Source organism: Mus caroli, unplaced genomic scaffold, assembly GCF_978045245.1.
Source record: "Mus caroli unplaced genomic scaffold, Mus_caroli_1 scaffold_11, whole genome shotgun sequence".
Taxonomy (NCBI): domain Eukaryota; kingdom Metazoa; phylum Chordata; class Mammalia; order Rodentia; family Muridae; genus Mus; species Mus caroli.
Window position 1 is genome coordinate 4,367,895 of NW_028227266.1, and position 24,644 is coordinate 4,392,538.

The 24,644-nt window shown below is 41.2% G+C and overlaps 1 protein-coding gene across 1 annotated transcript in view; it reads left to right on the forward strand.

Annotated features, from left to right (window-relative positions):
* The window catches only part of Mmp20 (matrix metallopeptidase 20), a 52,065-nt gene that overhangs the window by 2,564 nt on the left and 24,857 nt on the right, over positions 1-24,644 (forward strand). The window contains exons 2-8 of the mRNA XM_021172909.2: positions 4,431-4,678; positions 8,436-8,584; positions 11,949-12,074; positions 13,214-13,375; positions 14,530-14,671; positions 22,800-22,936; positions 23,760-23,916. Coding sequence (XP_021028568.1) covers positions 4,431-4,678; positions 8,436-8,584; positions 11,949-12,074; positions 13,214-13,375; positions 14,530-14,671; positions 22,800-22,936; positions 23,760-23,916 — 1,121 coding nt within the window. The remainder of the gene's footprint in view (positions 1-4,430; positions 4,679-8,435; positions 8,585-11,948; positions 12,075-13,213; positions 13,376-14,529; positions 14,672-22,799; positions 22,937-23,759; positions 23,917-24,644) is intronic.

A 24,644-nucleotide genomic window follows, 5' to 3' on the forward strand; every position in this document is an offset into this window, starting at 1 on the left:
ACTGCCAGCCTTGGAAAGACCAAGAGGCAAAATTTGCAGTGTGGTTTGTACTGAGAGAACATCACTTTCACCCTGTTATGAAGTCAAAAATCATTAAGTCAGCCTATTGTAACATGGGAACTATCTAGTGGTGTTGGCATAACATTTCAAACATCCTTCTAAATTGTCTTTAGACGTAGTGTAATTCACATTTACCACATAGTCATGAGAAATTAAACCATGCAAAAGAAGCCCCTGGACCTCTGAGCCCTTGGCACCACTCTGTTTTCTGTGCTAAAGATTTTTAATTGTTATTATCTTTAAATATTGGCTTCTACTTTTCTCACTAAATATTATATCAAAGAACACTTGAGCTTTTATGCTATTTACATGACTTTATTTTTAAAGAGTCACAAATAAGAACTAAAGAGATGGCTCAGAGTTCAACTCACAGCATCCATATGGCCACTCACTGTCTTGCAGCTCCAGATTCAGGGCATCCATTGCTGTCTTTTGACCTCTACAGGCTCCTCCATTTACTCGGAGTACATACATTCACTCAGGAACACACATATACACACAAAATTTAAAAAAAAATTAAATACATTAATTAACAAAATATCACAAATATTTCTGAATATGTGTACGCTGGCATTTCCTTATCCATTGCTTTTGTTTATCTTTACACTGGTATGATCAGTATATCATTAGACAGGTGGGAAGGCTGAAGCTGGCAAGAAAACTAAAGTAAGAGAAATTCAAAGAATTGTGCCGGTATATTTGTGGGTGCAGCCTCACTGGAACCTATAGTTTTTCAGAAAGTGTCAAAGTTGTTACAAATCTCTTTGAATGACTCTTAGACAAAAATAAAGGAAAATCTTGGAGAAAGTATGCCCTAGCCATTCCTTAGGCCAGTTACAGTCAGGAGGGATATTTCTAAATGTCCTGGGACCATCAGCCAGCAGATGGGGGCCATCTTATCCTCCCTTACTTCTATCCATCAAACACTGGAAAAGAAGCTGGCAGAGGGTGGCTTGGTAGAGAATCCTAAGACTTAGTGGTTTGGCAGCAGGGGAGACAGACAGGGCACTGAGCAACTGCAAGGCACTGCACAAAAGTGGTGGCCTACAGGGCAGGACAGTTCTACATGGACCTCTAAATGCCAAATGGAACATTTGACTCCAGAAAGAATGCCAAAGTCTTGTCAACAGCCCTGGCAAGAAAGTCCCCAGAACATTAGACTCTCCTTAATTTAGAACATATAACAATCCTCCAAACACCTGCCTTAGAAACTCACTAAGTCACCATCTCCTTGATGTCACTGCAGTGATGAGGTTCCGTACCTCCATTAAGTAGGCATAAATCCTGATTTTATTTCATTAAAATTGACTGTTCTTCTATCTAATAAGTTCAGCCTTAAACCTTTAAAGCTATAGGTTTGGCATCCAATGCCTATTTTAAAGAAAAAGAAAACATTTTATTTTAAAAATTGTGCACGTTCACAGCAGAAAACAAAAACTATAATCAAAAGCAAAATGCCCCAAGTGTCTGTAGCTTTCAAATGGACTGCCAATACTCAGGCCAAGACTTGGGACAAGGCAAGCAAGCATCTGGTTTTGGTTTTGAGCTTTATCTGTCTGTTTGCTTCTTAACTCTTAATATATTCTATGAGAATTTCATAATGCAAACAATATATTTTGATGATATCCACCCCACCTCCAGCTCCTTGCAGATCCTGTCCACTTCCCCCATCCCGACGTCACACTCTTTCTTTTCCAATAAGTAGCCCACTGAGTCACAAAGTGCCACTCATACAATCAAGGTGTAAACCATTCCTGGAGGCATGGTCAACCTGCCAGGGACCACAACACTAAGAACACTGACTCGCCCTCCTCTGCTAGGGGTGGGAGTGGGGCATCCTGTGTCCCTCTCCCATAAGATCTTGTTAGCATATGGCTTTGGCATTGGTTTGGGGGTTGGGGGTGCCCAGTGTTCACAAAGATGTTTCCTTTATCTTGACTATTGAGTCTGTGGTAATCCTACATCCTTGTTTGTGACTATGTCACTTTAACAGTAGCGGTAAATCTGGTCTTTGCCTAATTTATCATGAACATCTCCCTTCTACGGTCACATCTCATGAAGTAGATATCAGAAGACTAAATATAGCACATTCTCTAACAAGGGAAGAAAATGTGTAAAGCTGAAACATCTCAGAAATACAGAGCCACTGGTCTTAGATGCACTTCTCTATCCTCTGTTCTTGGAGACACATAATTGAGACATCACTTTAAGTTGCTGCAGCAGCAACTTGTGCACAAAAAGAAGTCTTCAAAGCAGTTTCATCCTAAAACAAACAAACATATAAAACCCCTGAGCACAGATGGAGGCAGAGCCAAATTTCCTGACTGTCAGAGCTCCTCGGTTTAGGTGGAAGGCCTAGGAGTAACAGAGAAAGGCCTTCTCTTTTCTCATAGATTCTTGTCTTAGCTACACCTATTCATTTCTATTTATGTACATGTGTTTGTATGAGGGTATACCACCTATGTGTGAGCTCACAAAGCTGGCATCAGATCTGCTGGAGCTGCTGTTACAGGTAGGTGCAAACCACCCAACCTGGTTCCTGGGAACCAAACTCAGGTCCTCTGGAAGAGCAATTAGCACTTTTAACTGCTGAGCCACCCCTCTAGCTCCTTAGCTAAACTTAAGCAGTGATCACCACCAAGTGAACTCTTCTTAGAAGCAGGACAGTGAGTGAGGGAACAGAACATGAACAATAACTACAGCAAACTTTATTGCATAAGACTTGTGGGCATAGGAGAGCATAAAAGGGAACATAATATAATTGCCTATAATTGCCCGACCCACAGACGACCAACACTAACCACCAAGCCTCACTATCTCCCCTCATCACTTACTGCATGTGCTTAATTCTGAAATTGCTATAATTTGGTAGAGGTTGCTCCTCTATTTTACTCTGTGTTGTTGTTTCATTCTCTGTGCCATTAATATTCTCTTTCAAAAATACGATTTTAAGATAGACCTCTGTGCCACACGATGATATGTAATAGTACTTCTAACAAATCTCCTGTTGTAGGTAGGGATGTAGCTCAGTAGTAGAGCATTTGCACAAGTCAAAGCCTCCAGGCTCATGCTCAGCACTACAAAACCAAAAGAAAAAACCCTGCTATAAAACATAAAGCTGCCGCCAAGAAGTTGTGAAGTTCAGGTCACCCTAATCCCAATCCAACGTCCACGGCAGTGGTATCCTAGAGCTTTGACCTTTTAAAAGGCACACCTCTAAAGAAACCTGACCCTCCCTCCTTTAGCAGCCATCGATCCTCGGTGCCTCAGCCAGGGAGGGGCTGAGGGGCCCCTCCTGCATCCTGCTAAAAGGTTGACTGCCTTGGCTTTGTGCAGTCCCAGCTGTCACAGGCAGAGGTCCTGTTGTGACCAGAAGACACTGCTCTATCCTATTCCTCCTTAGACAATGTCTCTCAGTCTTCCCACCCCTCTTCCATAATGTTCCCTGAGCCTCATTTACTGAGAAGATATTCAAGAAGCCTAGTAATTTATGGCTTGTTTTCTTTGCCTCAGTGGATATCAAACCTGTTTCAGGAAACCCACCCTTTGGAAACAAAGATCACCCCACAACACACCAAAACTTGATAAAATCTTCAGCTTTAACTGAGCAATCGTGGCAAATGCCTTTAATCCTAGCACTTGGGAGGCAGCGATCTCTGTGAGTTTGAGGCCTGTCTGGTCTATGAGTTCCAGGACAGGCAGAGCTATACAGAAAAACCTGTCTTGGAAAAAAAAAAAAAAAGAATATTCAGCCTATACATTGGCCTCTTACCTTTGTGTCTAATGAGATATTGAAGCATAAGTACTCTTGAAGGAAAAAAATATACTTATTTCATATTAGACACCATGTGTTGCACATTATGCGATTAACAATGGCATACCAAGCCAAGAAATGATGGTGCACCTTATCCCAGGACTTAAGAGGCAGAGGCAAACAGATATCTGTGAGTTCAAGGCCAGCTTGGTCTACAGATCAAGTTCCAGGACAGCCAGGTCTACAAAGTGAAACCTGTCTCAAAAAAACAAAATTATTTTTTTAAAAAATAAAAAGAATGACATACCAAAATCAACCTATGGTCTCCACATGTATCCACACAGTCAAGTGCACATGCATGCATATGTGTACACACAAATTCCCAGAAACTGAGGGAGGGAGAAAGAAAAGTAACAGTCTACAAGTCTTAGTACTACTCAAGGGTATCATTAATAATGCTGGACATACCTAAGTATCATCTATACAAATACATCTAAGTTATTTAAATAAAAATATATGCCCTATTTTTATATCAAGAATATCATCCCCTATCTTAGCTGAGTATGAGTGTTCTCCAACCACGCCATAGGTGAGTCAGCCTGCCTCTCCATTTCAGGCCTATCTTGACAAGTATTATGCAAAGAAAGGAGGCCTCCAGGCTGGCGAGATGGTGGCAAGAGAAAGCAACCCCATGATCAGGAGGATTAAGGAGCTACAAATATTCTTTGGCCTCAAAGTCACTGGGAAGTTGGACCAGAATACAATGAATGTGATCAAGAAGCCTCGCTGTGGAGTTCCTGATGTGGCTAACTACCGCCTCTTCCCAGGTGAACCCAAATGGAAAAAAAATATTTTGACATACAGGTAATGAGATTCAAAGAGAAAGACACACCTCATCCTCTTCTTTTCTGTCCAAGATTTCTTTCTTTTTATCTGTAGGAAAGGCAGAATCCTCAACAGCCATAAGAAAGAATCTTTATTCTTTCTAGAATCTAGATCTAGAATCTAGATCTTTGTTGAAACTTCTAATTCCAGGATAACTATCCACTTCACCCATTACAAGTCTGAACAGTTGGGAACAACTCAGTGATTGGTTAAAGTGAACTAACCTGGGTAACATTGAGAACCTTTTAATCAGCCAGTTCCAGCCAATGAGAGATCATCTCAGAAAAACAAGATGGATGTCTCCTGAGGAACAATAGGCATACACACACACACACAGAGAGAGAGAGAGAGAGAGAGAGAGAGAGAGAGACAGGACTCCATAAATCATTTGCCGATGGTTTTGGCTATTATAGGCACTCAATTTGTGGAGTAAAGGGTGAATAGCTCCTCTTTCTCTCTTTCTAGTCTTTAAAGGGAGATAGATATGCAGACAGAGAGAAAGAAGTGACGCCAAGATGGGATTTGAGGCAGCAGTGGAAAGAGCTATCAACTTGGTTAGTCATAGAACCTGACCCTGATTTGAAGGCAGTCATAGCTCCAAACAGTGGTTAGAGGTCCTGGCACTGCTAAATCTTCTTCATCTTCCTATTTAGATCAAGGAGACCTACCCTACGGTAATTTTTGTCCTTCCTCCTTGGGTTCTTGGTATTGAGAGCAAATTTCCCACCCTGGCTTCCTTGCTCCACTTCCAGGGTTCATCCATGGGTTAGCCCAGTCTACATACATCATCAAGGTGTCTACTCCTCAGGCTCAGTGGGTTTAAAGAAGGTGGATGTGCCTGTCTTGTTCCAGCATCACATAGGCCTAGTAGGTGTAGCTTTGGGTGGTTCTATTCTAGAGATCTCCAGAAGTTAGGCCATATCCAAAGAGAAACCCCACCAACCAAGCTGACATTTGAGCTCCCATGTTGAGTGGCACATCACTCCTAAAACCCCCAGTACACTACTGAAAGTGGTGTGGAGAACACAGCAAGGGGAGTGGTGGCAACCGGGGCTGGAGAGACAGCCTGGGCAGTGAGAACCAGCTATTGAGAAAGTCAGAATCTGATAGGGTTACATTTCCAGGATCTGCACATCTGCATGGCACATGGAGATTAGGAAGGGCTGGGCTATAGCAAACTTCCAAGGGTTGGTGCAGAACAACCTCCTAACCACTCCCAGGAGCCAACTACAATGGCAGGAATTGTGGGGTCTGTTGTTATGTTTCCAAGAACTCTGTGTGCTTGCTGTTAAGAAATGATTATATACAACGATGTACATTTACAATTAAATTATACTTTTAAGCAAACATAAGCAAAACATTACTTCCTAGCATTGAGTTTTATTATCACCTAGACTCACAAGATTATCATACCATTTCTATTTCCATGTCTGTGTTACCTGGGTAGTCTCCACACTGCACACTGACTTCTTGACTGTTGCCAATGTGGCAGCCCTCACAGCACGTCACTATTTACAATACAGAAACTAGCTACAGAAATTATCGAGCCATACAGACCACAGCATTAAGTTCCCATGTGATATTGGTTGTTAAACTGCTCTGGGGAACCCTTGAAGATAAGTTGGCTGAGCAATCTGTTAACTGCTATTAGACTACATCCACAAGGGGCCACTGGGAACAAAGAAAGCAAAACAAGATAGCCCTTGAAAGGTTAACCAAGGTCTGAGAAACAGAAGTTAAGGCCTTAAAAATAAATTAATTAATTAATTCATGAAGTGGTTTTCCTCATTTTTTCGGCTATGTCATAGAATGTTAGACTGTAGGTAGCATGACACTTGGAGACATGCAGCATTCTATGATAAATAACACAACCTGAAACCCACAACTCTCAATACTGCAGAGGACCTCCCGGCACCAATGTGCCTCTTCAAGACCCTAGAGGCTATCTTGATACTTTGCAGTTCCTGGATGTCAGAATAGTGTCTTGGAACAAACACCAGATGATTAAACATAAAAAACCACAGTAGTGCACTCATGTGCACAACTTTGAAGGCAGACAGAAGGCTAGAATAAGGTTTCTGTCTAACCACAAAATGCAGGCCTTGATCGTCATTATTACTGGCCTCGGGATTGTGAGGGCTAGATAACACACCACATTAAAGATGCCTAGAACCCTGTCTAGCACTCAGTGCATCTTCAAAGAGCACTGCCTATGATTACCATCTGCTCATGCGTTCTTCAATCTGTAGACCCTGGATCAGGGTTTTCTCCACTTCTTCTTCTTCTCTGGCATTATTCTTTTCCCCATCCTTATCTTGGCTGACTCAACTTTCATCTTCAACCCAAGAATACAGTTGATCTGCCTATCATAGAAGAGAATAACAAAGTACTGGCTGTCTAACCTGGTCCTAAATGATAGGTTTGTATGGCAAAGAGGTATGCCATACTTTTATAGCATTAAACTGTCCAGAACTGAGCAAGTTTCCATCCTCTCTGTTGGTCATCTTCTGAGCACCCTGGGATTTTGACTATGTGTGCTTGTTGGAATCATATCACCTGCATGAGAATAATCTATGATAACTTGCTAAAATATAGATTTCAGGACTAGACCAGCATGTTCAACAAGCTTGCTAGGCAGTTGTTGTGGATCCTAAAGTTGAGAATCCTTGAGTATCCTTAGACAGACAGCCTCTGCCCTACCACTTGCCAAGCAGCTCACCTGTGTAAGACCCTGGAGCCAAAGCTAGAGAAAGTACAATTGACCTCAGTCCAGCCTCCAAACTTGGCTGCTGAACTTCTGCAGCCATTATACCAGCCCAGCCCAGAATCCCAGGTGAAATTTTCTCGCTGCCCTTCTTTTCCTGATGGCAGAAGCCACCCACACCTCTTGTGCTTCAGAGCAGGAGGAACCCTGAGATCTACCAGTTTGGTTCCCACACACTGTGTGTCTAAAAACAAACTATACTTTCCTATGCTGTCAGTCACAGGCTTCCTGAAGTGCTCAACCCTTTCTCGGCACCAGCGAACACTCTGCTTCTAGGCTAGCACATTCTCTTTAAGAAAATATACACAAGGCTGGAGAGATGTCTCAACAGTTAAAAGCACTGGCTGCTTTTGCAAAGGACCCAGGTTTAATTCTCAGGACCATTGAGGCAGCTCACAACCATCTGTAACTCCAGTTCTAGGGGATCTGTCCATCATCTGGCTCTCATTAGCATTGCACACACAAAATACACACAGGCAAAACACCAATACACTAAAATAAAAATAAACCTGCTTTTAAAAGTTAAATTTTTAAAATTTAAATTCTTAAAATTTTTTAAATGTAAAAACTCTCTAATTCTGTCTGTCTCTGTCTCTCTATCTGTCTCTCTCTCTCATACACACACACACACACACACACACACACACACACACACACGCATGCACACAGACTCCATTACCTAACCCTGGGGAATCCCATTGGCCTTTGATACAGAATTTATAGCAAAACCTCAAGTAACAACAAAATGTGCTTTCAGAAACCTGAAATGTCTCTGCCTTCTGGGTCTCTCCCTAGTGTCCTGTGTGACATGAAACAATTCAAGCTATTCCAAAACACAGTAAGAACTACTTGTTCAGAAAAAGAGCTGTAACATGACATGGAGATGGAGGGGGCTGTGGTCAGTGCAGTGCCCTCCCCTCTGTGTTTGGAAACAGTCACTAAAACATAAACATCTGTTTCTTTTTTGTCCAGAGTCTCTAAGTACACACCCTCCATGAGTCCCACTGAGGTGGACAAGGCTATACAGATGGCCCTGCATGCGTGGAGTACAGCTGTCCCTCTGAACTTCGTTAGAATAAACTCTGGGGAAGCAGATATCATGATATCTTTTGAAACTGGAGGTATTGTACTATTTCTTGGGTTCTATCTTTAATGCCAAGTAGAACTGCCTCAAACTTGCTACTTGCACACATTTATGGAATGATCAGCACAGGACTCCATCACATGGTGTTGGGATGGGCAGAGGCAAAAAGCAACATCTTGCCAGAAGGTAGAACTGAGCAAACTTAGCATTGTTTGTCACTTTAGCCTCCACATTAGGACAGACCCACAGAAGTGCACTTTCACTGTGGCTCTGCTCCATGACAGGACAAGTTCTGTCCACTTTAGTTTTTCCACCTAACTTCAATGTTTCCCATAACAACTTTGATCAATATCATCTGGTTCCATATTACTCAAGATTCTCATACCTGGAGTCCCCACTGAGGAAATCACATCCCCAGGCACCCTGAGATATGCCACTCAACCTGAAACTCTACAAACATAAATATCTACAGAGATAGCATTTGTGTCTCACCCATGCTTGAACACTGCCTTTGAGAAGTACACTGGATACTTGCCTCTGCCTACATGCTTCTCCATTCCCACACACACCCTGTTACAGAGAAGCATGGCTTTGAACATAACTGGCAAAGCTCTGAGTCTTTGTAGAAAAAAAAATGGGAGCAGTAGATGAAACGGAGGCACCTGAAGTTCTCTCCAACAGTGATGTTAACCATCACTGCTTCTCCCTATCCAGATCCTGTTGCTGAGTACTGGAGACATTCTGAACCTGCATTTATTCCTATCAGATTTTGCTGCATTGTCCAGGGATGGGGGGGGGGGCAGGAAACAGAGGAGGGTGTTAAGGAGTTAGGGAGAGGAGATCAAGGCACTCATGAAATGGTCTTCAAAAATGGGCCTTGAGTAGTCCTGTTCCTGCCAGGCATCCAAGGACACTTGTTGAGATGGTAGGGCACTGTAAGTCAAGGCAGGCTTAGGGGACATAGAGCTGACTCTTTATTTTTTAAGCCGGTATTCTGTCCCCAGCACAAAAGCTGACTAGAGACCAGGAAGTCATCATAAGTCCCCAGAACACACCATCCTGATTGAACTGCATCACAGTTGATTTTTACCTGAGAAGTAGCATGTTGAATTTGGGGTGTTAGCTTTAAAAACAACAAACAGCATTGGAGAGGTGGCTCAGGTAGAGTGCTGTTGCCAAGTCTTACCCAGTTTGATCCCAGGGACCTGCATGGTAGAAGGAGAAAACCTGCTCCTGTAAGTTATCCTTTGATCTCCACACAACACTGTGTGCATCAAGTCACATACACACATATAAAGTAAATAATTTTAAAGTTAATTAATGAATTAATAAAATGAAATACAAATATCAATTTTTAAATAACAAAAACTTGAGCACTGTCGCCAAAATTCTGAGAAACTGTGAACAGTAGCTTCTGTCACATTCTTCAAAAGTTTTTCTTTTCTGTTGAATTCATAATACCGTTAACTATACATTATAGAACAAAACACTGAAGTCTCTAGGTGCTGAAATTATCCTGACTAACTTTACCTTCATAGGTTTTAAACATGCAGGTTTATCAATGTTACAAAGACACTTTTTTAAAAAACACAAAAATTTTATTTTAAAAATTAGAAGCAAAATGTAACTCTCTGTACAGTTATACAAAGATTCTCCTTTCCTTTCCCATTGGCATTTTCTTCCCTTAGGTTCCAAGTAGCACCATAACCTAGATGTCATTTATTTAATAAAATGAATTAGTGCCTCTCCAAAATATCTCCACTAAAGCTTGAAATGTGTTTTCAATTTATTTTTGTTTAAATTTTATCTGAAAAGATCACATTGCTGTAGGTTAAATTCCAATTAAAGTAAACCTGATCTTGGAGGAGTAACACATTAAACTCGAATTTGTTGTTAATCCCTGGGTCAAAATGAGAGTGGAGGAAGTTACAGGTTAGGTTGATTTTGAATATGCTGAAGATACATGGATTGGGCATAAAGTCTTCCTTCTGAATGCATCATTATCTCAGACCATCAGCTTTGAGGAGGAGCTTGTTAGAAGTTAGAGCCACACTCCACGCCTGCTGAATCTAGTCTGCTCTGAAAACATGTAGTTGACTCCTGTTCAAGTTAAATTTGAGCCTAGAGGTTTCTCAAAACTTGGCTCATGTTGAAATCATCTGGCTAAGTAAAATATAGCTCTCTGGGTTTCTTTTTTTTTAATTTTACTATTTTTTATTATACTCAACACAATATATATTTTATACCAATCATAAAAATGGTGGGCATGTTATTAAATGAACATAAGTAAATAAAGTCTTTTTGTTTGTTTGTTTTGTTTTTAGTAGAGCTTTAAAATCTTGGCTCTTACTGTGGTGCAAACCCAAAATAAGAACAATTTTTAGACATTGGAGTGCATTGTAAAAAGGCTGTACTTCACTGTCCCTCACATCATCAAAGGATTTTTACCTCCATAGTAAGAGTTGACAGTTTTGCTGCACCAAGGGATGAATTGTAGGCATGATTATTTGGATACAGATATCCTGCTGTGATCAAAGCTATTTGACTTGAGTGATTGTCATCATTCTCAGCCCACAGGGCTGAGGGTTACATTCATTTAAGAAATGGTGTGTGTATTAAGATGGTCTATCCATGAAGTCAGTCATCAACTGTTTCAATGAACAATGGTTCTGCTTGGATGGTGGCACAGACATTAGGTGACAAAGACATTTTTGACACATAAACTATATTGTGCAATACAAACAGAAAGCACACACATAGTTTTGTTTTTTTTTTTAACAAAAAAAAAAAAAAAAAAAAAAAAAAACCTCTCAAAGGAATCAGTTTTGAAAGCTCTTTCTGCCAACAAGACCATTTTTTTATTCAGTGAACTGGGTTGCTAGCAAATGTCCCTCCATTCTTTCTCCTTCTGTAATCTGTGTGTGATAGTCTACCATATCCTGTGTGTTGCAATAAAAACCATTACAGCAAAGTTTGCAATGCCTCCTTTGAAGTACAAAATAGTCCTTTTTATTTTTCAATTTCTTAACATGTATAAAATTTATGTATAATATTGTAATCATATTTTAAAATATATATTTGAAAATGAATATTAGGGTTAGAGAGACGGCTTGACAGTTAAGAGCACTTGCTATGCTGTAACTCCAACTCCAGGGACATCTGTTGCCCTCTTCTGGCCTCCTTGGGCACTGTACTCATGTGAAATACTCCCAGAGGGACACACGCATGTGCACATACACACACACATAATTAAAAATAGATCCTTAAGAAATCAGTATTGAAATCAGTATTGAAAAGTGCATTTAAGGGTCAATGCTGTCGAGAATGTTACCCACCTTTTGTGACCCCACCCCCAGCCCCAGAATTTCTAGGCATTAATCCAATCAATATTTCCTACTTAGATCATGGGGATTCCTACCCATTTGATGGGCCTCGAGGGACTCTGGCCCATGCATTTGCTCCTGGAGAAGGCCTGGGAGGAGACACACATTTCGACAATGCTGAGAAGTGGACTATGGGAACGAATGGTATATATGCACAATTCACCATAACCTGGAAAATATTGTATCTTCTTCTGGGCCTCCATCATGAAACCTTGAGGTTCAACGTCCCAAGCCACCCTTTAATTAGGGAGGCTGGGTAGGAAAAACAAGTAAGCCAAAAATCCAGAAGGGAACACCACAGCGGGAAAGACCCTCCCAACCTGATTCTATAGGCTAGCCTGATCTCTCTTTCTTTGCATTTAAACTACAGAGCCAGTCTCCTCCCGATGCACAGCTTGTTCTTATTCAGGTGTACAAGATTTATGGCTCCTTTCCTGCATGTGAAATGCACTTGCTTTAGAAATGAACTCAGGAAATGAATTGATAGTCTCCTAAGGAGTGTAAGTGGGGAGGATGTAAATTTTCTAGACTGTCATGCAGATCATCTAGAAGCCTTCCATGTGAGACATGCAAATGAAGGAGACTGGTACACCCCCATACACTCAGGCATAGAATTCCAACTTTGATGTCAATCAAAGTTTCAATTCCTGGTTCCACCGATTGTTAACTATAACCATAGGTAAATTATTTCAAACCTAGTTTCCTCATAGCATTGATTAAAATGCTAAACATGTATAATACTGAGTTGTATGAAAGCAACTTTATTTTTAAGCAGTAAGTTAACCTTTTTATAACAGAATTCACCTTTGTATTGAAGCCTATAATCTGCCTATAGCAGAAAGTAATTTGACCTCATTGTACTCTACGTTCAATGTCTATTGAGACGGTATTTTTTATTATTAAAACCAACTTGTAGTATAAAAAAGGGAGTAGACTGTAGTAGCAGAAAGTGATTTATGTGTATAAGATCCAGATTGATGCACTATTATAAATTTCCTTACCACCACTAACTACACAGCCCTTTGTTACCCCCCTGCCTTGCCTTTGTTATTCATTGATGAGGATGTGGCTTGTCTTACATTTCCCTCTCCCTCCATACCCCCAAAAACATGAAGAAACTAAAATAGACTGAAGTCAGGAGAGCCAGGTGCTAGAACAACCCACCAACCTTTAAAACTTGTTATGGAAAGCAGAATTAACTGTGATGGGGCATAAAGTCTCCTGTAAGGCAAGAGAATGAAAACAAAAAACCTGTGTTGATGCTTTCTCTCTGTGTTGTTTAGGGTTCAATTTATTCACCGTTGCTGCTCATGAATTTGGCCATGCTCTGGGCCTGGGCCATTCCACAGACCCATCAGCACTGATGTACCCAACGTATAAGTACCAGAACCCCTATAGATTTCATCTCCCCAAGGATGATGTGAAAGGGATCCAAGCATTATACGGTATGATCTCCTCACCATCTCTAACCATGAAAATGATAGGCATTCACCCTCCAAGTCAGAAAAAGTGCACTTTAATAGAGGTTACTTGCTTAGATAAAGATGACTAGGGTCACCACTACAGCTTCGTCAACCTATAAAGAGATCATCTACCAGTTAAAAGTGTTGCATCTTTCCTAAGATGCTGCTACATCTTCCTTCCAGAGCATTCTGACCATGAAAAGCCTAAGAAAATGGTCCATTTGCCTAACTTTCCAAAGTAAATAAAAATGTATGCACTTGAAGATAGAAGGCAGTGATTACATTTTATAATTCACACCAGAGACACATGAACAAACACACATACATATGTGCATGTGCTTACCCACTTATGAATAAGTGGTCTTAACTCCCTAACAATAGCAATCTCGATATTAATAACCCTACTGCTCAACCATACAGACAATCTGCTGTTTGAGACACTCATTGTAACACTAGTCATCCATGCATGGCGAAGTTGTACAAACTCTCATTTCATAACTGCGAGCTTTTAAGGTTAAAGGTAGTAGGGAATCTTAAGATACTTTTAGGTATCAAATTAATTATGTATGATAAGAAAAATAGCAACTACCTCTTAAATAATATTTTCATTAGTTCTTTGAGCATTTCATATATGTATACATGACTTTTCATCATACTCACTCTTTTCATCAGTCCTTCCCACACCTCACTCTATCTCCTCCCAGATTCATACAGGTTCCCATGCCATCTCTTTTTACAACCCAGTAAGTCCAATATCTATTGCCTGTATACTGGAGCATATTTGACCTAGTAAAGTCCACACCAACAGACAAAACTGACTATCCAGTAGTCATCAACTTATAATAGTGTTTTGCAGGTATTACTTGAGTCTCACAGAGTATTCACAAGTAGATTCTAGCACCCCTTCCAATTTACAGTTGATGTAGCCAAGGCTTAAAAAGTTAAATTATTTGTTTCTATCACACAACTGCTGCTAGAGATGCTGAGACTCAAGCCCAGGTCTGCCTGCCATGGATAGCCATCTCCTTAAGACAATGCCATTTGCAATTGGAATGTGTTGCAGGCTTCTAGAGTTCTCAAGAGTAGATATGTACATGCTCTGAGTTGCTGGCATCATCTTGCACTTTGAACCCTAGGACCCCGGAAAATATTCCCAGGAAGGCCCACCATGCCCCACTTCCCACCTCACAAGCCATCCATCCCCGACCTCTGTGACTCCAGCTCATCCTTTGATGCAGTGACAATGTTGGGAAAGGAGCTTCTGTTCTTCAAGGATAGGTAAGTCCAAGATGCCCTCAGGCCTTAGCTCATTGCCAACCAATGCCATTGCCTCAGTGACTAAGATCATGCAGTAGGGTAGGCAGTAGGCTCTTAGGAGATATACAACTGCACAAGTAGCTGTGGATGGAGTACTGGTTTGGTCTGGGCACTTTGCTGAGTGCTTTCCAAACAGCTGCAGGATTTATTTTAACTGCTTCAGTCATAGAGACTAATGTAGAAAAAATGAAGAATGTAGTTGAAAGATAGCAAGTTGGTTTCCCTAGGCCATCAGCCCAAGTGTATTAGGCAACAGTTTGTTATTATTTGCATAGTGAGAGGAGCAATAAGGGCTCATTCAACAGTTGGCAAATGACAATTAGCTAGTTATTTAAACAGATGAGTGGATGGGTGAATGCATGCATGTTTGAGTGGAAAGATAATGGAGGTGGATGAATGGTTGGATAGGTGGGTGAGTGGGTAGATGGATAGATGGATGGATGGATGGATGGATGGATGGATGGATGGATGGATGGATGGATGGGCTGGTAGATGGATGGCTAGGTGGGTGGATGGTTGGTGGATGGAGGGATGGGTGGATGGATGGATGGATGGATGGATGGATGGATGGATGGATGGATGGAAGTTTGGATGGATTGATGGATGGATGGATGGATGGATAGATAGATAGATAGATAGATAGATAGATAGATAGATAGATAGATAGAGGGGTGGTCAAATAAACACATACATATTAGGTAATTCTAATGAAAATCTTTCCCTAAACTCCTCATTTTTCAGGCCTCTGGGTTTTTCAGTGTCTGTCGGCTGTCATCATAGATATCATCTGGCCCCATATTCTGACTTCTGAGAGAATCTGACAGTTGTCCTCATGATCCCTTCATAATTCTATGGAAGAAAATAGAAACATAGCAACATTCACCCTTACTCTTTCCTTTACTGGAGGAAATTTAATGATATCAGGATAGACAGAGGACCTCAGGAATATGTGTATAACCTTTTTCTTTACTGGAAAAGTGTCCGTTTAGTCCACATTGGTTACCAAAAACTGACATACTGTCAAAAATTATAGAAGCAGCTCTGTCTTGGCATGTCTCATGAAAGAAAACATTCAAAAATCATTGTGTGGGCAGGGATGTAGCTCAGTCTGGAGAGTGTTCGCCTAACATTCCCAAATCCCTGGGTTAGATCCCTAGTATCTCATAAACTGGTCATAGTAGCACATACCTGTAATCCCAGCCCTGAGGAGGTAGAAAGAGTCAGAAAGATTAGAAATTCAAGGTCATTCTTGTCTATATAGTGAGTTTGAGGCCAGCCTGGGCTACAGGAAACTGTCAAACTTTTTTTTCACCACTGAAAGACAGAAGTTCAAATGGAAGGGCTGTACTCAGAAGAAAAAACATGCTCAGGAGCCAGAACTGTGTGCAGGGACAACAGTCCTGCCAGGAGGCAGAACTGTGCTAGGAAATGGGGATGAACTCTGAGATCCTTGGACGGTTCCTGAAGAGATGGGGTCTGAGAAATATGTTCTTTAATTTGGGACAAGATCTTAAAACTATTACTGTAAGAATACTTTTTGTTCACTCAGAAAAGAGAGAGGCTGGGGTGTAGTAGCATGTGTCTATAATCTCATCACTTAGGAGTTCGGCAAGAGGATCCGAGTTCAAAGCCAGCCTGATGAAGAAGGAGAGGGGAACCATAAAATTTACCCAGAACCCTTCTACCCAGGAGATATCACTGTGCTCTGATTGCCATAAGAACACAGTAAGGACTAGGTGACTTATAGCAGAGTCTGTTTTGTTGTAGAAGTTATTTAATCTCAATCCAGGGTTTCTACCCCACCTTTGATCATTCAGTTCTCAGATAAAAGACACATAACTTCTATTATTATAATAAGCCTTAATCAGCACTAGAGCCGGGCAGATGTCTACCCTCTAAGCTATTAGAATTTATTTCCTCGTTAATAATACCTAATTATAATTTGCCATGTTCTGTTTGGGCTGCTCTTAACTTCAATTGGCCAACCCTCTTGATCATGCTTTTATGACTCACCTAACCCATGGCATCTTCCTTCTCTTCCCCTTCTCTCTCTTTCTCTTCTCTTTCTCTCCCCGTCATGGTTCTCCTCAGACACCAAACCTGGGAACTCCAGACCCTGCCTATCTTGTTGTTGCCCAGCAATAGGCTGTAGGCACCTCTATTCAGCAATCAGGAATAATGTGGGGTCACATAGCATCACTTGGATCTATATGCAAATTCTCTTGTCCTTCATCCTTGGGGTAACTAGGCCTTGGAGGCCAGTATTTAGCATTACAATACATAACAAAAGCCCAAACCTCAACATTGCTTCTCATAGATCTGGAAGCTAAGACAGTACCTCCAAGACAACTTTCATTTTGGAATCTCCCTTTTTGGTTTGTACAGGTAGCTGCCATTTTACTAGATGCTTGCTGACCTCTTCACATTCACATACATTCTCCTTTTTACATTTATTACTGATTTCTACTGTGTAGGTGCATATGTGTCTATGGATGTCAAAGGACTACTTGTGAAGGTTGACTCTCTCCTTCCAGAGAATGGGTCTTGGGGCTTAAACTCAGATTGTCAGGCTTGGTGTCAAGCATCTTTGCCCACTGAGCCATCTCATCTACCCTTGGTATCTCTTTTTATAAGGGCACTAAATTCACCCCCATAATTCTTGAGGTAGTTCTGTTTTGTTGACTTTTCCCTTTTTTATTTTTGAGATGGGGTTTTATGTTGTCCAAGCCAGTCCCAAAGTCCTCAGCTCAAACAATTCTCTTGAGTACAGGGATTATTGCCATCATAGGCATGTGCCCTCACGATCACACAGCTCTGTTTTGCCTCAAGCCTGCCATGACTCCATTTTGGCTTTAGCAGCTTGCATTTCACCTAAAAGTAAACAAAGTAGAACTAGAAGACAATGGCCCCAAGGCAAAGAAGGGCTTGGCATGACAGCCTGTGACCCAAGGCCAAGGGTTAACTGAGGAATGTATTCCCAACAAAAGGATGAGATGGGGGAAGGGACAAGGATGGATGTCACAGAGTACAGAGTGAGAAATGGAAATGGTAAACATAGATCATCCACCTATGAATCATATTAATAGAAAGGGGAAATTAACATAGCAGCTAGAAGAGGCAATAGCAGTGGGGAATAAAAAGGATTTCAAAGATGTTTGAAGACAGGACAAGGAACCAGTGGAAAAAAAGAAATGCAAAATGCTATAGGAAGGAGAGACAAAATCAGGAACTGCTGTCATTAGGTCATATATTTGAAATCATGTTTCCTAGGAGTCTGTTGATGGAGAAAAGCATGACCACCCCAGAAGAAAGTGCTCTCCGGCATACTCTGTCTGGGGCACAGCCTTTTCTTTTTCTTTTTTCTTTTTTTCTTTAAGATTATTTTATTTTGGGCTGGAGAGATGGCTCAGCAGTTAAGAGCACTGACTGCTCTTCCAGAAGTTCTGAGTTCAATTCCCAGCAACCACATGGTGGCTCACAACCATGTATAATGGAGATCCGATGCCCTCTTCTGGTGCTGTCTGAAGACAGGGACAGTGTACCCAGATACATGAAATAAATAAATAAATCTAAAAAATATATTATTTTATTTTATGTGTATGCCCGAATGCTTATATGTGCATCACTTGCATGCCTGGTACCAGGAAAAAGGGTCAGATCCTCTGGAACTGGAGTTATAAAAGTTTGTGAATCTCCATGTGGGTGCTGAGAATTGAACCATAGAAAAGCGGCCAGTGCACTACACCACTGAGCCATCTCTCCATCACCAAGCTCTGAAGGTTGCTGCATTAAAAGAGAACGGGTGGTCGAGTGCTAGCTTAGACTAATTTTGATGGATTAAGAATCCAGACAAAATGACAGATGACTCTGTCACTTGTGAGCTCTCTCTTCTGAATGGGAGTGGGCCCTCTTTGGTCTTCATGGATGTGTGAATGATACTGTGTGCAGGAAGTAAAGGAGCACCAATGATTCTGTCTGTGCTAGGAAATTAATTAGAGACTAGACAGGGAGAAGGCAGAGAGGGGCTGGTGACTGTGCCCAAGTGTCAGAGAAGGAGTCAATAAGGACAGGGTCAGAGATAACGAGGCAGCGGAGAAAATGAGGCAGCGTCCCTGGCTAGGAATGGAACAAGAAGAAAAAGAGGGACAGAAATACAAGCAGATACCCTAAAACCATCCCAGCTCTCTTGGGTTCCCTGGGGTTCCCCAGGTCTGATGGTCTGTTCATGCCTCTAGAACTGGCCACACCTCAGCTCTGACCAAATTTCCACCTCACTGAATATGTTATGGCTCTTAGTTTCTTCCTGGCTATCTAGAGGTTATTTGCCTGGCCTGGTTTCTAATACAGTCCAGTGGCAATTGCTCTGCGTCCCTGTTAATTTCATTTGTTGAAAATAAGATCACTACCATATTTAAAGTCAAGTTTGAAGCAGGCCTTAATTGAATACTGGTCAGATTGATTGAACTCTCTGGCTAGGTCCATCTGTGGGTTCCCAGAAAATGGCCCTGAGGAATTTTGGGTTTGCAGGGGTTTAAAAAACGGCAAAACCCAGAATTCACCACCATTTCCCATCAGGTCCAATCAGAGGCAATCATTACCTCCCACCTAAATCCAGTCAGGGGCAAGGTATATCCTGATGTATTTCCTGCCCATGCACTTCCAGCCCACATGTGGCCAAGCACACATAGTGGAGTTGGGTCAAACAAATCTGTTTAGGGAAGTGAAAACACGTGTTATGTTATCTCCACAATAGCCTCAAACATCTCAGGAAGTACCTGTCCTTGGGCAAGGGCTTACAGGTCAGAAGCATTTTTGTTTCATAGACCTCTTTAAGCATTAAAACAGAACTTTGGCTCTCACAGTCCCAAGAGTGTACATTCCCAGAGGATCTGTTTCCTCTAGGCTGGCTAGATGAGAGTATTTCCCTAGCACCTCCCCTTCCTTTCTCAGTACATAACTTTTAGCTCCCTTTTCCTTGGTTTTTGCTCTTTAGACTGTCTTTTACTGGAAGTACAGAGCAGATTTTCAAAGATCATAGGCCATGGCTCCAGTCTGGCAAGTGGCTGGACTGTGAAAACTCCTTAAAGCACAGCCATACCTCCAGGACTCTGGACTTTCTCCCCTCTTCTGCTCTGTTAAGTTCCCTGTTTCTTTGTTACTGAAACTAGTGAGTTTTAGCCATCACCTACCCACTCTGATAGCTGACTTTCCTAATTTCTCCTGGTTTATTCCCAGGGATCTGGCAGGTCATGTCTGTATGTCTTCTGTGTCCTCTTTTTCTCTTTGTACCACACTCCCTGATCCCAGAAGAATAATCAGCAACTAGGAGCATCCAAAAGAGGAGAAAGGTACCTCTCTTTCCTGAAAATAGGGAAAGGACCAGAGCAGCAGAGTCAAGGAGGGCACGGGGTAGTGTGGACAGAAGACAGAGCCCCTATGTGGCTTGAGCTGGATTGTCATGACTGTCTAAAATGGGATGAAGACGTCTCCTGAAAGAGAAACACAGATCTGCCTAGGCAGGTGTGGAAGGAAAATGGTCACGATACTCCATATGATGGGCACCTCAATGCACAGGAAGCAAAAGCTTGTCAACAATAAAAAGTTTCTGAACAAACAGTGGCCAAAATAGTAGTTAAAAATCAAACATCAGGCAGTGGTGGCGCATGCCTTTAATCCCAGCACTTGGGAGGCAGAGGCAGGCGGATTTCTGAGTTCGAGGCCAGCCTGGTCTACAAAGTGAGTTCCAGGACAGCCAGGGCTATACAGAGAAACCCTGTCTTGAAAAAACAAACAAACAAACAAAAAAAAATCAAACATGTAATGAATCCCAGGTGTATCTAGCAGCATTCACACATGTGTGTTGTGTAATTTCACCATAGCCTTGCTTCTCATCACACAACATGCACAGCTTTTTCTGGGTAGGCTCTCACAGCATCCAATTCCCTGCCTATACTGCCTGATACCTTCACACAGATTTGAGACTATTGTATGTTATGGATTTCTGTGTTATTACTGTATGTGTAAAGCTTTCTACTTTTATAATAGTTTATGGAAAACAGAGATTGTTAATATTTTCCTCCTGTGGAAGTATCAAATTAATATATTTTTGATCTGGTCTATGTTGGACAAACAAGCAGCTCATTAGAGGCCAAATTTGTTTTAATAAATGGCCAAAAATTATATCTATGCCAAAGAAATTTAAAATTAAGACAAAATTCTTTGTGATTTATCACCAACAGATGTTCAATTTGTTATTTTGTATGCCTATATACTGGGTTGCTTAAATTTTTCTCAGACCTAAAAGGGTCATACATGGGGGAAATTTTAAGAAAACACATTCAGGCTGGAGGTAGCTCTATTACTTAGCATGATTCAGAATTCAGTTCCCAGCCAAAGAAGGAGGAAGGGGAGTAGGAGGAGGAGGGGGAGGAGGAGGAGGAGGGGGAGGAAGAAGAAGAAGAAGAAGAAGAAGAAGAAGAAGAAGAAGAAGAAGAAGAAGAAGAAGAAGAAGAAGAAGAAGAAGAAGAAGAAGAAATAGAAGAAGAAATAGAAGAACAGTTTTACAACATGGATCAGAGGTAGCAGGCACTATGCTAAGCCCCAAGTTTAAAAAAAATGGGTAAGGCATGATCCTGACTACCCTCTACCCCCAGGTCCCAGAACAAACACAGAGCAAAGACCTAGGAGGAGGCTGTCAGTAAGGTAATATCAATTTGAATGAATTAGTTAGAGTTCTAGTAATAGAAAATGGAAATCTTATAACCTATGAAATTTATTGATCAAATATATTCTGTTCAACCCTTCGGCATTAGCCAACAAATGTTTATTGAGTCTTGATTATGTGCTGCATGAGCTAGCTACCAGGCACACAAAGACAGACAGTGTCAATGAATATCTTATCAGCTAGTCGGTCCTATGAAGTTCTGCTGTTTTCTTTCCTTATCAGAGGTTAGATATGGACTGCTGGTACCCATCTGCTTCATTACATAGTTCCTGTGTGTCCTGGCCTATCCTTTGCCAACAAGTCTCAGTTCAGGGTGATTACATTTTGAGTTCTTTGTTTAATTCTAATTCATCTTTTGCTTTAATCTGCTGAAATTGTGTCCTATTGTTTTATTATCTATCAAACATAAGTTTTCTTCTCCCACTAGTTTGTGAAAAATTTTCAAGAATAGAAAGAGCTATATAGAGTATAACACTGCATGGATATGAATATTGTAATGTATGTATTTAAAACCATGCTTCCTATCTTGGGGCTAAATAATCTTGTAAGCCTTGCTAAGTTGGCTACATTGGCTACTCCTAATTCTGAGGGTACTTCCCAGCCTTAGCTATGACAATCAACATTGTCACCAGACAGCATTAAATTTTATGCCCCAGTGGCACAAATTTTGGATTAGAATGAGTACTTTGCTTCAATTTAGTCCTCACAGTATCTGCAATAATTTAAATCAAGACTGCCACAATGTGAAAATTAAGATTATAATACCTGTGAGAATCTCCAGTAATCTTCTATGATTTTTAGATGACAAGTAGACTTTAATTTTTGCTTGGAAATTTGGTCATTTTTCAATTTCTTTTTGTGATTTTAATTTTGGAAACAACCAGAGTAGTATAGGAAAAAGAAATTTGCATGTAGTGATCTTTAGGACCCAAGCATGTATGTTTAATGGATATCTCACTACTCTACCCATCTATGTTTTGAATATTGGAGTAAATAATAAAGAATTGAGTGAAGTCTCAGAGGTGGGATACAATGAATAATAATAAGAAACTTTTTATAAGGTTAAAAACTAAAAACCAGTCATAACAGCTCACCCCTGAAACCCATCACACAGGAGTGGAAAGCCAAGCACCAGAAGTTTAAAGTCATCCTCAATGAGTTTGAAGACAATCTGAGATTCATGAGACCCTGTCATCATCATCACCATCATCATCATCATCATAATAAGTCACTTTATAAACATGGCAAATGGTACCGGGGGTTTCATAATGTTCTCTGCCACATGGCTTATAGTATTATTTTAATTTCTGAAATGTAAGAACTCAACCAATCCTTGTTGTTGGCTCCTTTTGGCCCACCCAATAGGATTTTCTGGAGAAGGCAGGTGCACTTGCCAACAGGGATTCGGCCCAGCACCATCACCAGCTCCTTTCCCCAGCTCATGTCCAATGTGGACGCGGCTTACGAAGTGGCTGAACGAGGCATTGCTTTCTTCTTCAAAGGTACCTACAGATCTCGTATGGACACTAAGTGTTGCTCAGGACTGTTGTAGCCATGGAAGAAATGACAGTGCCTATCAACTGTCCCCAGGACCAGCCTTAGAGTTTAGTGGGCACCATGCTACATGGCCGGGGATGGGGAGCTTAAAACCAGTTCCTGGCCTCTCTTGTAGAACAGCATGGCACACTCCAGTGAGAGCCTTTCATGTTAACTGATATGCTGCTACAGAGTCATGCTTAGAGCAGCTGTCCAGGCACAGCCTCCTGTGATTTCCAAAGACGGCCCCTCAGGAATGCAGTGTCTGACTTCAGACCTTCATTATGACTGACTCTAAGACATTTCCCAACTGCCTTGAGACTCCATTTCTCATCTGCGAAGTGATTAGAATGGCACCACTCTTGAACATATGTCTCAGCAATAGATAGCCACAAAAGCTACCCAAAAAGCACAGCTATGAGGTTTTGCTATTTTTCTGGGCAAAAGGGTAAACTGTTGTCAACTTAAGGGAAAAGCATCATCATTAGCTGTTACTTGTCCCCTGCTCCTTATGCATACATGAAGTGAGAGGAGGTAATTAACAAAAGATGTATTGAAAAAATAAGGACATAAGAGTAAGAAGACACAATTGCATCACTATTACTGCTTCCCTAAGATATAAATGTAGACTTGCCTCAGGGAAGTTTGAAGTCTATTACTATTGGAATTGAGTAACTAGATACTTAAATCTACAGGAACTAGCCCCATTCACTACCCATAAAAGAGATCTTCAAGAGTGGAATGTATTAGTGTTACAGAACCATTGTAGACTCTGACCTTTGTTTCCAGGTCCTCACTACTGGGTCACTCGAGGATTCCATATGCAAGGTCCTCCACGGACAATTTATGACTTCGGGTTCCCAAGGCATGTGCAACGAATAGATGCTGCTGTCTACCTCAAGGAGCCTCAGAAGACCCTTTTCTTTGTGGGAGAGGAATACTACAGGTGCGGGCTTCACTCCTTTTATGCTTTGCATGTATTTGATGAAAAAGAAAAAAATCTTTCGTAAAAACTAAGACAAGCGACTTAACAATAAGCCTGCTGACTTCTTGACCACTGGGTGGTCTTTAAGATACAGAACTCTACAGTCAGTCAGCTGATTGTCTTTAGGACCAACATCTTAAGAGTTCAGTGAACTCATTGACTTGGCCCAGTGGCCTGAAGGAATGGAGATGGTGTCTTGGGGTTCATCACTATCTTATAGAAATACCTGAGTGGGAACAGACTACACCATTACATAAAATGGAACTTAGAAATATTTGTAATTTGGGGTAAAGATAGAGGTGATCTCAAATGTGACTGACTTTGAAGGAGAGTTCTGCTTAAAAGAAAAGCCTTACAAAGCAATCGTTCTACCCAAATTAGACAAACCCCATGGCTGTCCTTCAGGAGTCCATAATGAGCAGATCAATATAAGGTCTGACCTGGCATCCAGTCACTGCACATAGGGCCACACTGCAGCTACCTGATAAGGTTCTGTCTTTTGACTGGTACTGAGAACTTATCTCTGCCAAGTGCCCTCAAAGACTACCTCAGCCTCTGCATCCCCACTTCCATTCTCTCCTTGCTGTAGCTCATTTTCACAAATGTCAAACAAGAAGTAAAACAGGTTCTAAGACAGTGGCTGTAACAAATACCTCATATGAATGGCAGAGCTCTGGAAATTAGAGAGG